At 37.0% G+C, this 15,012-nt stretch overlaps 3 protein-coding genes across 5 annotated transcripts; 2 read left to right on the top strand and 1 right to left on the bottom strand.

The window, feature by feature from the left end:
• The first annotated feature begins 1,650 nt into the window (after positions 1-1,650).
• On the top strand, positions 1,651-6,298 carry LOC109180376 (ubiquitin-conjugating enzyme E2 2). The gene is made up of 6 exons (XM_019329902.1): positions 1,651-1,790; positions 2,032-2,165; positions 2,313-2,338; positions 3,086-3,175; positions 4,769-4,857; positions 5,880-6,298. The coding sequence occupies exons 2-6, from the start codon at positions 2,041-2,043 to the stop codon at positions 6,006-6,008; spliced, it is 459 nt and encodes a 152-aa protein (XP_019185447.1). The 5' UTR covers positions 1,651-1,790; positions 2,032-2,040; the 3' UTR covers positions 6,009-6,298.
• Positions 6,299-8,468: 2,170 nt separating this feature from the next.
• Positions 8,469-12,445, top strand: LOC109180372 (protein IQ-DOMAIN 31-like). 3 transcript variants are annotated; one of them, XM_019329898.1, is made up of 9 exons: positions 8,469-8,611; positions 8,741-8,787; positions 9,136-9,257; positions 9,822-9,972; positions 10,042-10,112; positions 10,257-10,460; positions 10,638-10,718; positions 11,009-12,026; positions 12,150-12,445. In XM_019329898.1, the coding sequence occupies exons 3-9, from the start codon at positions 9,183-9,185 to the stop codon at positions 12,179-12,181; spliced, it is 1,632 nt and encodes a 543-aa protein (XP_019185443.1). In that variant the 5' UTR covers positions 8,469-8,611; positions 8,741-8,787; positions 9,136-9,182; the 3' UTR covers positions 12,182-12,445. The 3 variants fall into 3 exon arrangements, with proteins under 3 accessions (XP_019185443.1, XP_019185441.1, XP_019185442.1); XM_019329896.1 differs by having other exon boundaries at positions 9,822-10,112; XM_019329897.1 differs by having other exon boundaries at positions 8,469-8,653; positions 8,734-8,787; positions 9,822-10,112.
• LOC109180375 (AP2-like ethylene-responsive transcription factor At1g16060) lies at positions 12,397-14,789 on the bottom strand. The gene is made up of 7 exons (XM_019329901.1): positions 14,355-14,789; positions 14,173-14,181; positions 13,987-14,075; positions 13,645-13,718; positions 13,504-13,554; positions 13,332-13,408; positions 12,397-13,247 (listed from the first exon to the last, which is right to left on the bottom strand). Exons 1-7 carry the CDS (start codon positions 14,782-14,784, stop codon positions 12,724-12,726), a joined length of 1,254 nt encoding a protein of 417 aa, XP_019185446.1. The 5' UTR covers positions 14,785-14,789; the 3' UTR covers positions 12,397-12,723.
• Positions 14,790-15,012: the final 223 nt, after the last annotated feature.

The following is a 15,012-nucleotide window of genomic DNA, read 5'->3' as shown; positions in this document are numbered from 1 at the left end:
AATCGTGAGAGATGTTAGATCTTGAACATACCATTAATTTAGTTTGATTGGTCTGAAATGTAAGTGTTCTTAGCATGCTTGAGAGTTGATCCCAGACTCTCAAGGATAACACCATTGATAGTAAATAAGCTACCGGAATAATTATAGAAAGTAGTTTTGTATTGCCAAGTATAAGTACAAGATTTTGAGTGTGTTATTGTCTAATGAAAAGTCTTATGCTTATACTAATGTCTGCAATGTTTCTATGCTTAAGTAATGATTTCCATAGTAATGAGGAGTCGAGCCTACATCGAGTGAGGTCTTCACCATAATTGCTTCGTCTTGAATAGGTTAGTGTTGGAGTAAATGTTTTTGTTAAGTGACCTTTGATTTTTCGGGTGGTTTCGAATCTGGTACTTGTTCAATTATTCTCTTGGTAAAAAGTGGACGGTTACCTACAAATATAGTTTAAAAAATCTAATTAATTCCTTTATAATCTATAAAATTTAGGAATAAGGGTCAAATAGGCCATCGAATTACACGACCGAGGCATATGCTTTTCCCCACTCATGGCCGAGGCATATGCTTTTAAGGAGGCTCTATCTTGGTTACGCGACCGTGGAGACCAAAATATAGAGCTTTTTACAGATTGCCAGGTACTGCAGAGTTACTTAGTTACACCACAGCTGCTGACACGATCGTACGTTGGCTACGCAATTGACGGATGCAGGAACTATTTATCTACTTTTAATTATTGTCATGTTAATTTTTTACCTAGATCGCAGAATATTTTAGCACATAGTTTAGCTACTACAGCTTTCCAGTATGACACAGCTATGTATTGGGATGCTATCCCGCCTGACGCTATTTCAGCTTATCTATGAATACAACCCATTGGTTGACCTTAAAAAAAAAAAAAGACCATCGAATTACACACCAAAATACAATTAGGTCATTGAACTCAAATAACATGCATTTAGGTCACTGAACAACACAAAATGATGTAATTGGGGTTCTGAACAACACAAAATGATGCAACTGAAACAAAAATGACATGTTTACCTGTTATTTTGCTGATGTGTAGGTTATCATATTAAAATAATAAATTTTTTATTTTATTTTAATAATTTTAAATAACAAATTAAAAAAGGGAGTAGGGGCAAAGGGAGGGGCTTCGTATCCCGGTTGGAGGAGACGAAGAGGTCCCCTCGTCTCTGGCATTGAGACGAGACGACGATTTTTCGTCTCCTCCAGCATGGAGACGAAGAGGTCTCTTCGTGCCCTCCGGCACCTTTCGTCTCCAGGGTGTCGGAGGGTCTTCGTCTCCGGCAGGAGACGAAGAGTTGAAGACTCCCATTTTTGTAATAAAAAATTTGTTATTGTTTAAAATTATTAAAATAAAAAATTATTATTTTAATAAGATAATCTACACGTCAGCAAATTAACACTAAATAGATCACTTTTGATTCAATTGCATCATTTCATCTTGTTCAAAATTTTAATTACATGTTTTTTGAATTCAATGATCTGATTGCATTTTGCTATGCAGTTTGATGACCAATTTGACCCAACTTTCTAATCTAAAATTTCATAAGATGGATTCGGGTACTTAATCAGTCCCCCGGACCCGCCCCTATAAAATACTGTACATACGCGCATATCGTTCACAGCTTATATATTACGCGAAATCGCGTTTTCAGATATCGTATAAGGAGCCGATGCATAGCGTAGAAAGAAGTCCCAGGCGGCCGATCGTCAACGCTCAATTCTAATCCGTCGAGTTCTGAAATTCTTGCCGCTATTGCTCTCAGGTAATGAATTGCTCCCTCTGTTTCTCCTCTAATTTCCGTCATTTTACGAATTGTTCCTCGAATTCTCACGAACCCTACCAATCAAGGTGTCTAGGTAGGAAATTAAGTATAGGGAAAACATATATTTGATTTGGAGATACCTCAATTACTTGCCTTGGATTTAGGTTTTCTGTTCCTCCATAGATTCAATGATCATTCGAATATTGAAATGATAGTATTGCAAACTGTTATTGCTAATTAGGCGGTAAGGATGTCGACACCAGCGAGGAAAAGACTGATGAGGGATTTCAAGCGGTTGCAACAGGATCCTCCGGCAGGCATCAGCGGTGCTCCTTATGACAACAACATCATGCTATGGAATGCTGTTATTTTTGGGTATCACCTTACAACTTGATTGCATATTCTGTATATGTGCTTGCATGTGTTGTATGATTTCTATACATTTACAAATATTGTGTATTCATATGTTTCTTAGATTAAATTTCTCACTGCATACTTTCCTTGCTTGTTTCTTATTTGCAGCCCTGATGACACTCCTTGGGATGGAGGTGAGGCATTTATTGCTTAGAGATTTCCCCTTTTTGTTTTTCATTTTGTTGGGATTTTGGATATTCACATGTCTATGGTTTTGCACATATCTGAATCATGTGATTATAGGAATGCATTTACAAGTCAAAAAGAGTTATCCTAATGGATCTTTAATCCTTTATTTTTGTAATAATCACACATTAATTATATATTGTTATAAAGCATACCTCAGGTGCACTGCATATTTTTACCTTTTTTTTTTCCCTATTAACTGCTATTCAAGTGGCATCAGCTTAGGACTTTATTAATAAAGTCTCAAGTGTAATATCCCCACTTTTCCATAGCAATATTTGCCCACCCTTCTAATCCCAAATAACATATTTGAACCAATTGAAGTGTACAAGGGAAATATGCTTACTTTAAACCAATCAAGAAAATGCGGGAATCCAATCTTCCCCAGTACCTCAAACCAATCAGGCCCATAGCGAATCTGTGTTTCCTATGGTTTGTGGCTTTGATGTTGTACTTCCCAAGCCTCTTTTTAGCTGTGTATCTGTGCTTAAGTTTTTATCTTTGTTGATACTAGGTAATTGAATGTCTAGTTGGGTTGTAAATCACTCTGGATGCTTGAATGCTTTGAACTGCGGATATCTTTCCAAAACCTACACATATTGTGTTCTTCACAACAGTAATTAAAATCCCACATGGGCTAATTTTATAATAGTGAAACATGATGCATTTTTCTTTGATCTGTTGTCTACTTATAGGTACGTTTAAGTTGACACTGCAATTCACTGAGGATTATCCAAATAAGCCACCAACAGTGCGGTTTATTTCCCGAATGTTCCATCCTAACAGTAAGTATCTTCAGTATTACCTTGGTGTTATATTCGTTACAATGGCTTAGTATTTACTGTCCAACAGTCTGATTATCATTTCAGACTTTGATCCTTCGCCACCACATTTGTTATTATATTTTTAAGATAAAGCTAGGGGGTTTTATTTTGAGACAAATTTGGGTGACTATTTTGGCATTATCATTTGCATCTTGATGCTCATTTAGACAAAAGTACATTCTTTAATATAAATATGTTACAGATAATAATATACAATTTGACTAGTTTTTAAGTTCTCTAGATGTTAAGCAGAAACTCCTTCAGAAGTCTAATAACCTGCAATGTGGTTGAAACATGTTTTTGACAATATACAATTTGACTAGTTTTTAAGTCCTAAACCTTGATTTTGAAGAAAGTACAATTCAATTAATCTAGTTCCCTAATACAAATGAGCTATTTGGGCTATAAGAATTGACACCCTCATTCTTGGGCAATACTTGGTGCCCCTCTATACTTGCATGGTTCATCAACTGAGATCAAGTTTTCTTCAATCAAAAGCAAATCAATACTGGCCAAGTTTTCATGTCTTCTTTTAAGGGATAGGGAGTAGGGACATAACAGTGAAAAGTGTTTTATGACATACATCTCCTATACTAGTATTTTATATGCGCGATGAGCAAAAATATATGCTCAATATTAATACTCAATGTTAAAATTTTAATTATATATATATATTTTTTTAAATATAGTATATAATTTTTTATTATTATTTTTTTTAAATTCATAATTGTAGAGTTCATATTATATTAAAAGTATAGTTGATAATTTGAGTAATAAGTAAGGTATGATTAATATTATGAGTATTAAAGTAAGAATTCTATATGTGATAAATTGCTAAATATAATTATGTTAACATTTAATTAAAATCTAAATGAAATTAAACTTATTTCTTATATTACTCCAATATATAATGTCTACATACCTTATTACCATTGAAGAATATAAGAAAAGATATTGTGTATGCATGTGCATGGCAACAATAATGGAAAAAGATAACAAAAGTTATAATAGTAGGGATATTTTTGTCCAAAAAGTTGTGTATTACAACTCTTATAGCATAATGTAAAAAAAAAAAAATTGACAGAAAAAAGGGACATAAATCAGAGGTGATTGAGATTTATTATGTTTTTAGATATCATTTTAATGTTTGCATTTTCTTATTGGACAATGCTATTCTATTTGCACTATCTGATGTGGCTTCATGTTTTCATATATTCTGTTAGATTGGTTTCCAACTAACCCCATTTTCTTAGTACTGTAATTGTGTCACAAAACATTCCTATTTCAAGTGGAATATCAATATATCTTGATCATTTCCAGCATTTTGAGCATTGCTGGTATTCTGTGATATTATAAGCCGTATATAAGATGCCATGTGCTATATTTTCACAAATATGCTTCTTTATTTACTCAAAGCTATTTGTTTCTTGTATACTATCTCTCGCATTAGTCTTCTATTTCCATTTCATTTATCAACTGAAATACAATGTTGCATGAAATTGCACTTCACGGCTTTCTCATGTCATTCTTTCTTCAAATCAAATTATTTGTCAGTTTATGCTGATGGAAGCATTTGTTTGGATATCCTACAAAATCAATGGAGTCCGATATATGATGTAGCTGCTATACTTACTTCAATCCAGGTATGAGTTACAGCTTAAAGATTAACATTTAAAATCATACCCACCTTCTAAAGCCCCCTTTCCCTCTATAAATGTGTTACCCCCCCCAAACTCCCCCTAAGAAAAAACACACAAACCCCAAAAAAACTGTATGGGAAATGTTTGGGCTGCTAAAGAACATTACAACAATCTGAGCATGCAACCTTTAGTCTTGCCATTAGCTTTTAAGATATTATGATGTTTCTAGCTTCTCTGTAGCATGGGAGTATCTATGTGTGCTCTCTAGCGCTTACTGTACCTTGGTTTTTGTTTGATTTTTATAGTAGAAGAGTTTTTTACCGATTGATTACCCTTATTTTCATGTTGAAGACCCAGTGTAAAAATTAAAAGAGAGGAGTGATCTGTAGATGAATTATTATCTTGGAAAGCTGGGGTGCAGATGCAATGCTAATGCTTTGGCAGTGGGATCATTTCACCATTTTCCCCAATAGTGATTATTTGTATAAGCAGAGTTGGAATTACTAAAATTAACCCACCGGGAAAATGAAATTTTTTTGTGGGATTGCGAGCCTGAGCCTTGTAGAAGTGTGGTCTTATTACTAGTGAAAAATTGGAGTCTTATTACTTGTATGTAGTAATAATTTCCAATATATTTTTCCTTGGAACTAATGGTTGGGGTCTGAGTTAAATGCAAATATTGTTTTGCCAATAGATTCCGTCTCTAGCTTAATTAGTTAATAAATGAAAGGATAAAGCAAGGACTGGATGTGAAGAATTTGCTTTAAGGCTGACATACCTTTATTCTGTTCACTTTAATCTTATAAATATTTCTGAGGTCATGCCTTTATTAATTAATCTGTATAAATTCATAAAATCAAGTAAAGGGAGGTCCTCAGTACACTTTAGGTGTCAGTATACTGAACAGGCTAGGGAAAAGAAAAAAAGACGAACCTTTCTTAGTGTATTTATTACATAATAAGCTTGGATATGATTAAGGTAATACATAGCCTTTCGCTGATTATCTTTATCTTTATCAATTGCAGTCACTGCTTTGTGATCCGAACCCCAATTCCCCAGCCAATTCCGAAGCAGCAAGGATGTTTAGCGAGAACAAGCGTGAATACAACAGGAAGGTGCGTGAGATTGTTGAGCAGAGCTGGACAGCAGATTAAATGTCTGATAGTTCGAAGTGTTCTGCTCCTGGTAGGGGGTGAAGATTGGCCTTATAAAATGGGTTTTGTAGTGTTAGTGCTACATTACTTGTTAATGTTGCACTACATTCTATCCTTTTCTTCAAGTGTTGTAGGAACTTTAATGGTCTTTAAACTGTGTTGCTATTTTGCGCTACTTTTTTGTACATATAGTCTTCTGTATCCAGTGTGGAATTGTATGGAATGTTTATTCCCATAATCATTGTTAAGACCTGAGCAAATTCAACTAAATAAATGTTGTTGTTTTACCATTCTTTCCCCTATGAACCATCTCTGAAATATGGATGCCGATATAAGCTTGTTATTGAAATGTTGTAATAAGATCCAATTAGTCGGTGAGGGTATTATTTCAGTGCCAGTTTGTGGTGGAAAGGTGTTTCCAAGTACCCAAAACTGCACACCTTAACTGTATTCCTTTGTTGATTGCAGGGAAGATTTGTCCGCGGCAGGGCTGGTGGTAACTTGTTAATACACAACAGGTAACCCTGAATGGTTTTTATTTATTTTTATTTATTTTTTATTTTTATTACCGACTCTGTTACTACTATTCAAATATATTTTCTCAATTGATTGAAGCACAAATAATTAATACTGCCTTCGTTAAGGCCTGAACCTATTACTTTTCATTTGAAAGAGTCACTTCATGTAACAAGTTCATTGTTGGTAACTCGAATGTTAAGAAACGTGTTGGTGTTACATCATAATGGTGCCAGATGGAATAAGATGAGGAATTGGGAATGACATAAAGAACAGGGGTGGCCTAGAGACGCAGTACGTGTCTGCCAAAATGTTGAAGTGGAGGCAAGTCACGCGCTACCTATTGCAGCAGAATAGCAGATGATTCCATTCCCCTCATCGTCGCTTGGCTGTCATTTTCAAGTGGAGGGCTATCATGCTTTCTTTATCTTCTAGTTTTTATTTATTATTTATATTCAAATATATATTGAGTTGGTAAACTGTAAACTTGTCGTATGGTCGGTCAAGAATTATGTGTGATAGTGAATACGCATTTTACACCCTGTCCATGCTTTATACTAACCCAAATATGTCGGCCAATTCACATATCTCCCAAGCTCTATATTTGATTTAATGAATTTGCCATCTATGTTTCTTTCAGTGTCGGTGTGTGTACATGAAAATTTTATGCATTGTATCACTTTTTTTTTTTTTTTTTGAGTGACGAGAAAAACTCGTAACAACAATCCGAGAGTATTGTAAATTTTGCCTTGTGGTTATTACTGGTAAATGATTACAATAATGTAAATTAATCTAGGTTGTTCAACCAAAAACCCCGTTCACATTGAGAGTTGAATTTGTAAGATATTATCAAGTTAACAATTTGACCAACTTAACTGAAAGTGTAATCAATGTATCACTTTTTAATCGAACTCTTTGCGACTAACAGATGCTATAAGCCTATAATTGGGCGTTGACCCTGTAGCTGTAGGAGAGGAGAAGGCCCCTGCCCTCTCTCCCAATGATGGTAACTTAGCAGTTGGTATACCTAAACCTAATAAACCCGTGGGGACCATCACGTTAAGTCAAGCAGATGGCCAACTAGCCACATTAATTTTGGACCCTCTCTTTGCTTTCTACTGCATTCCCGGATACATATATGTATGCAGTGATATATACACATTAAGTAATTATATTGGACTGACTAATCAACATTCGAGATTCAATTACATATTGTACCTTATTATAATCAATTACAACAATTAAATGTGAAGGTGTATCATCATATATACACAACACCAACAAAGTTGACCATTAACAAAAGAACGAATACCATAATAGGAGCTCTCAAATACATAAAAACTGAAAAAGAAAGCGTGTTTTATCTGCATGTTCAATTACAGTTTAAAAGCTCTCGAATAGTATAAATGGTGATACTCGCATGAGCAGCACAATTGGTCACATGGGTAAAGTTTGGAAAGAATGACTATGAGTCGAGTCTCACCAACAGAAGTGTGGGAGCTCCATGTGCGCTGGTTTATTTCTATAAGCATACAGATTGTTCATAACTAATCGATTCAAACTAACAAGACTCAGCTCAAACTAATTTAAAACCTTGAATTCAGCTAATTTTTCTACCAACTTGACTTGATTGTCGAAAATCATACTGTTCTGCCGCTTGTGAACTATTCTTGTGTTTAATGCCAAAGAAAACAGACTTAAATATTACATAGTGCACTGTAACAATAGTTTAATTTAAACTTTTGACTGGAATCAAATCATATTAATAGATTAGAGATGATGTGATGATTAAAAAGACATGACCTTTGAACTCCAAGTTAGATAATGATTGGGTGAAAATTGTAGTGTAATAGTTTAAGCTTAAGATAAGATGAAAAAGTTTAAGACGTCGCCGTTTTCCCTCAACACAACAAATACTTATTACAGATGAGTAGCCAGTAGGCTGCACCAACTTTACTAAAAGCGACTCTGTAACCACGCAATAGCCTATAGACTATAGAGTGTTGGGTTTCTACTCTCTCTACAGTCTGCGGGTACACAGCGAAGAGAAGAGGCGGAGACGAGCGGTGGAGAAGGGTCCGTTTGGGGTAAGTGCACCGACTCTGAGAGCTATCCCCTTTTTGCTTTGAGCTCTTAGCTCAGTCAATCGTTTCAGTGACATTTGTTTTTCTCTCTTTCTTCCGCTTGCACGTTATCTGTTTGATGTTTTGTTTCAGTTTCACCTATGGTGGTTCCCGGATCTTGAGTATCTTCATTTCTCGAGGTACGTCTCAGATCTGAAACGCATTTCTCACGGAACCCTCTCCGGGTTGTCCTTGCCTCGTTTAGCTTGCATGTGTATAGATATTTATGGGTTTTCACTGTTCGGTGTTGGGTCATTGTAGATCTTGCTGAATTTCTGTTTTTTGAAGTTATTTGTGTAGTTTCCTAGTTGAGAGTAGTTAGAATTTGTGTTCTTTCGTTTGTGGTGCATGCATTTGCTTAGTTCAGTGTGTGATTTTTTGAATTATGGGTAAAAGTTCATTTGCAGTGAGGTTGCGTTAAATTGTGTATGTGCACACCTTAGAGCTCTTTCAAAATTTGGTCTTTTTGCAATTTTGAAACAATGCAGGCTGAAAAAATTGAAGTCCCTCTGATCCTTGCAGCAGGCTGTCAGCAATGGGGAAATCTCCAGGAAAGTGGATCAAGACTGTGCTTTTTGGGAAGAAATCTTCCAAGTCAAGCTTATCAAAGGTGAGAATCATTTTATTGACCTTTTCATATGCTAGGTAGTGCCTTTTGTTATCAGATCTCATCAACTGTCATCACTGATTGAACATGTTCTTGACATTGTCAAATGACTAGATGTCAGTGAAATCACCTGATTGTATGAACTGATGCTTAGAAACCTGAGTACATTAATCTAATGAAATAATGCAAGCTTTGAGGGCATTTCCTTGCTGTGGAGCTCATTGGTAATATTTGATCCAAAATAGCAGTGTGAATGTGTCATTTTTCCAGTCAGGGGAACAAAGGAAATAAGTTCGACTATGGAGTATAAAAAATGTGCTGACTAATTTCTGGATGTAAAATGTTGCAGAGTCTATGTAGTAGGTCTGCCCGGCTGATAAGATTCATTCACTCTTATATTTTTTAATAAAGAAATTTCCCCTTTACTTTAATGTTTTGATTTGGGATGAATTGTAAATTCTTGTCCAAATTACTTTTCCCAAAAAAGCTAGTTGTTTCTGTTGAATTAATAACCTTACGAATTTGATGACTAAGAGTAATGTTCTCGATCCATACTTCATTGTGAAGGATGCCGCTACTGACAAAAGCACCACCAAGAAAGTACCTGTGTCAGATCTTGGGGAGGATCCTCCATTGATCCCAGATTCATCAAGTCACAATATTAATAGAGGTGAAGAGAAGGCAGAACTGGATAAGGGCACAACCACTGGGTTACCAGGTGATTCTGTTGTTTTGTCCTCTGTGGCACAGGGTGTGGATTCACAATTAACCTTAGGCACTGTGTCAGTTGATGATGCTGAACTGCAAAGGCAAGAAAAAGCTGCAACAAAAGCACAAGCGGTCTTTAGGGGTTATTTGGTAATTTAGTTTCCAATTATATATTTACTAGAATTAGAGGTGACTATGCTGACTTTTTAAATCATTTCACCTACCTTGATATTTTTTTTATTTATTTATTTTTCAATTTTCACTTTTGATTAATGAATTAATGTCTCCCTATAGGCTCGTCGTGCTTTCCGAGCCCTTAAGGGAATCATAAGGCTGCAAGCACTTATTCGCGGGCACTTGGTTAGGCGGCAGGCAGTTGCTACATTGCGTTGCATGCACGCAATTGTTAGGTCTCAGGCCTTGGCTCGTGGACGGAGAGTCAGACTTTCAAATCCTGTGTCTCGGGGGCTTGGAAACTACAGTTTGGGAGAAAGAAAGGTAACTCTCAAAATAGGACCTCATCAGCTACTTCAGTTCCCTATCACTTTCCCCTATCCTGGCATTCTTTCATTTTTTCTGATTTCCTTAATTTATCCTGTGGTGTTTATTGTTTCTTTGTTTGGTGTCAATTCTACATTTCTACATTCACATTTCACTTGTTTTCTCTACTACCAGGATGCTAAGCCGGCAGAATCAAATGTCATAAGTGCGTCTCTAAGATCTGAGAAGCTAGCAGCTAATGCATTTGTGTGCAAGGTATTCTTTTTCTTTTGTCATCTTGACCTGGTTACATCAATTTTCAGGAGTCTAGTTAAGAACCAACATCGCAGGTCACACAACATTTGTCATGTGGCACTCATTGGTTCCTTTAATAAATTGATTTTATTCATGGAAAAAAGATTTCAGAAGAAGTTAAGGAACTATTGAGTTGTGATTCATGCCTTGGAATTATTACTCCCTATGCAACTTTAAAAATATGAATTATACTGCGTTTGTTGCAATCACTTCCATTTTATTTATTTATTTATTTATTTTTTTCTGGCTAGCTTCTTGCTATAGTGCCAACAGCTATGCCCCTGAGCCTTCAGTATGATGTGGTTGAACCTAATTCTGCTTGGAATTGGCTTGAACGTTGGTCATCATCTCGCTTTTGGGAACCACTTCCACGACCAAAGAAGAATCTTAATGTAAAATCTCAAAGAAAGCATGGTGTGCAGAGCTCTGAGATTGAAACTGGAAGACCAAAAAGGAGTGTCCGGAAGGCTCCTATTGCATCAAATGGTGACAATCATGGATCAAGTTCCTTGGAACCTGAAAAACCTAAACGCATTCCTAGGAAAGTCATAAATCATCAGACAGAATCGTCACAAGAACCTCAGTCTGAACTAGAGAGGGTAAAACGAAGTCTAAGAAAAGTTTCTGCATCCACAACAGTGGCTTCTGAAAAGTCAGAAACGGAAATTGAGAAGGTGCAACCTCCTCCTGTAGAAGTACCAAAATCCTTGACTGACTCGGAGGTTCGCGAGCAAGTAGTTGTTGATTCTTCAGACCTGACTACTGACTCTAAGATTGAAGTTGACGAATTGGCTGTGATTGAACCCTCTCCAAAACCTTCTACAGTTGATGACAATCCAGTAGATGTATTGCAGAATCATATCCCTGTTGAACAGTTGCTGCCTGAAAATGGTGAGAGGGGCGAGACAATACCCGCAGTAATGGAGGAACTTACCTCCAAGGAGGATCAAACTAGCAAGGAAAGCCAGAGAACTAGGAGAAGGAGATCTCTTCCAGCAAAGCAGGAACAGACTGAAAATATTTCACAAAATGCACCAAGCTTGCCTAGCTATATGGCAGCGACTGAATCTGCAAAGGCTAAGCTTAAAGCACAGGGAACTACTAGATCTACTGAAGATGAGGCTGAAAATGGATTTGTCAGACGGCATTCACTACCATCCTTGACCAATGGAAAACTCAACTCACTGTCTCCTCGGGTGCAGCGGCCAGTGCAAGCAAATGGCAAAGGAGGAAACAAACCCAACAGATCAGTGTCTTCCACTAGAGATGGTACGAATCTAGTACATGTGCAGTCATGCTGATTGATATAATTTCTTTTTCTGATTATAGTCAACTCATTAATTTAAAGCATTCTCACGAAATACTTCTTTTTTTGGATGTTCTAAATTTTAGAAAAGGCGCTTCAGCCTGGTTGGAGGAGATGAGTTCAAGAATCCTCTCACCGGAGTGTGGAGGTCCATTGTGAGGCTGTTTCATTTGGTTGTGCAATCTCTGTTGTGTAAAAGATTAGACTGAACTTAGCTTAATATAATTTGTGTCACTCCCAGGCTTCCCATCATAGGCTTGGACTGTTAAAAGGGGAATGTATAGCGATAGACTCCGAGAGAATGTCATTTTACAGTTGGTGTGCTGTTTTTTGTTTCTGTTTTGTAATGTGCAGATGCTTGACTCATGAATCTCTTGCTACAGGTTTGCTGTGTGTTTTTTTTTTTTTCTTTCTTTTTAATTTCTTAGCAATAGATTCTGGGATTTCTATGCCAGTTTTGCTTTTAACAGTTGAAGATGAAAACTACAATCCAACCAGCTTTTCAAATGTTGTCTTTTTGGGCTGACAAAGTTAACTTTAAAAGGTGTCTGCCAAACATGCCGTTATCACACAACACAAGAAAGCAATGATAACATTTCATTTCACTTCATTTTCAGTGGTTTTGCTTATAAGATTGTTCCCACAACATTCTCTGAACTGTCACAGTTGAAACGGAACTGAAAGCAGAAAAGGGATCTCGTCTGCAGTTGCATCATAGATATCTGCGGTGGTGCCATACTCATCTCCGTTACATACCAGATCGTTTTGTTGGTTTCCATATACAGTTTTTCTGTCGTCTTCTTCTTCGTCTGAGATGTTCGAGTTCTTCTCGAGCAGTTCTCTGAATATGGAAGACCTGAGGAGCAGGCTAAGTGCGGTTGGAGAAGACGACTTTCTGCATCCATTAATAGGCAATTTTGCTTCAAATACTTGTTCATTGTCATCTGCCCTGTAAGGTTCTGTTTGGGAGATGTTGACCGCCATTGTTGAATGGAAGTTGGAGGCTAGCAATGCCTCAGGCACCGCGTTTGGCTTGCTTTCTTGTGAAATATCGAGTAGAGGGCTGTTCACCCCTGGCTTCAACCATCTGATATAAGTACTCAGATCAAAGTTCGTGACAGCGTTCATGCCTCTGTATTCTATTGCTGCAATGTCATATGCTCGAGCTGCCTCTTCTTGGGTACCTGTCAAATAACCCGACAGTGAGATTACACATTTACTCCGTATTATTTATATATATGTGTATATATATCCCGAGTTTTACTTACTGTAAGTGCCTAAGTAGAGGTATTTGTTCCCAAAAACTCTTCCTATTCTTGCTTCCCATCTTCCATTATGATGATGTCTGCACACATGGAAACACAGAATTTCTTGATAAAACTGCTAAATATATTCCACAAAATGAGTCTGGTAATTTATCTTTTAGCCATGGAAATATACCTAGCAACACCTCTGTACTTTGATGCTCCTCTTGAAAACCCACTGCTTTTTCTGCAGCATACAATGGGAACCAAATTTCAACAAATAATTTTTCATAATCTGATGCGGTTCAATGCAGTTATATATGCGAGATGTTTATACCTTCTTAATGTGGCCAGGTACTCTTCTTTTGTCACAGTTTGCATGAACTCAATTTCTTTCTCATATTCAGAGATCTGCATCACAATTAACTGTTAGCTATTCCTTCCGAGTTAATATGTTTTCCTGTTTTTTGAGTGACACTCGAAAGTGTGCACTGAGTAAACCCTGTCTTGTGACTTTAACCGGCAAAGGCCGAGATAAACCAGCCTAGGTTGCCCATAGCTAACCGTTTCAAACCAAGGTCTATAGGCTGCTTTTATTGGGAGTCGAACTTGAAACATTGTGGTTACCCAGCTAATAGCCTGGCTTATGTTTTCTTGATGAAAAAATGGAAATATATACCGGGAAATTAGTGCAAGTTGATGTCCCCCAGTACTTGACTGCTGCTAAATCATATGCCCTTGCTGCAGCTTCTTCTTCATCATAAGCTCCTGCATATATGATTTAGATTCAGTGTAAAGTTTTTTTTCTGCATAATTTTGCTTACATGCTGTTTAGCAAGAACTCGAGATCTTGGCAGATACTCACCGAGATAAACTGTTGAATTGCAGGTATTTATCCCAGCATGTCCAATCCATGGAAAATGGCAGAAAAAGAGAAGGAAAAAAATTTAGAATCAGAATCAGAATCAGAATCATACAATATAATCAGTCTAGCTTGTACTGTTCATGAAAGTCTGTGAGTTAAAGAAATGTTTATCAATTATCAACCTTGTTTGCCTTTCTTCTTCTGGGTGGCATTCCAGGAGAGCTTGTCCCATAAATGCGCTTCATATCTGCCAGTCCATCTGTGCCTGCTAACCCCTCGAAACCTCGAACTCCTCTTAACAGTAGGAGGACCCGCCAACGTTGTTGTGGTCCTCGTCGTCTCAACAGCTAAATCTTGTTGTTTCTGTGTCTGTATCTCGCAGCTTTCTGCATCTCGTCTTCGTCTCTTTATCCGCCTGTCTCCTCCGGGGTTTGCGGCTTCATCTTCCACCTCGCCGCGTATCGGTCGCCGCCGTCCACACCTCTCTGCGCCTTCACTCTTCATCTCCTTTGCAGCCATGGCATACATTTCCACTTCAATTATATATATATATATATTCTCTGCAGCAGCGTTCTTTAATTTGATCTTTGCCTCTGAGAATGTAAGAACCATGCGTGTGTAGTTATATACACTGCGCCCTGCGGGCTTGTTTTGGACGTATTATGTCTTGTCTGTTGCTATAACAACTGGCTCCCCGACAGGGACACGGCGATTAATACTATGTTTTTTGGGACAATTTTTTTTTTTTTTTTTTTTTTTTTTTTTTTTTTAAGGACACCAGATATGACTACCTATGACCTATCCAATCAGGAGTTCATGGTTTTGGGGTATTAAATTTTT

The sequence above is a fragment of the Ipomoea nil genome, unplaced genomic scaffold, assembly GCF_001879475.1.
Source record: "Ipomoea nil cultivar Tokyo-kokei standard unplaced genomic scaffold, Asagao_1.1 scaffold1026, whole genome shotgun sequence".
NCBI classification, from domain to species: Eukaryota; Viridiplantae; Streptophyta; class Magnoliopsida; order Solanales; family Convolvulaceae; genus Ipomoea; species Ipomoea nil.
This window is presented reverse-complemented; position numbering and strand designations above follow the sequence as displayed.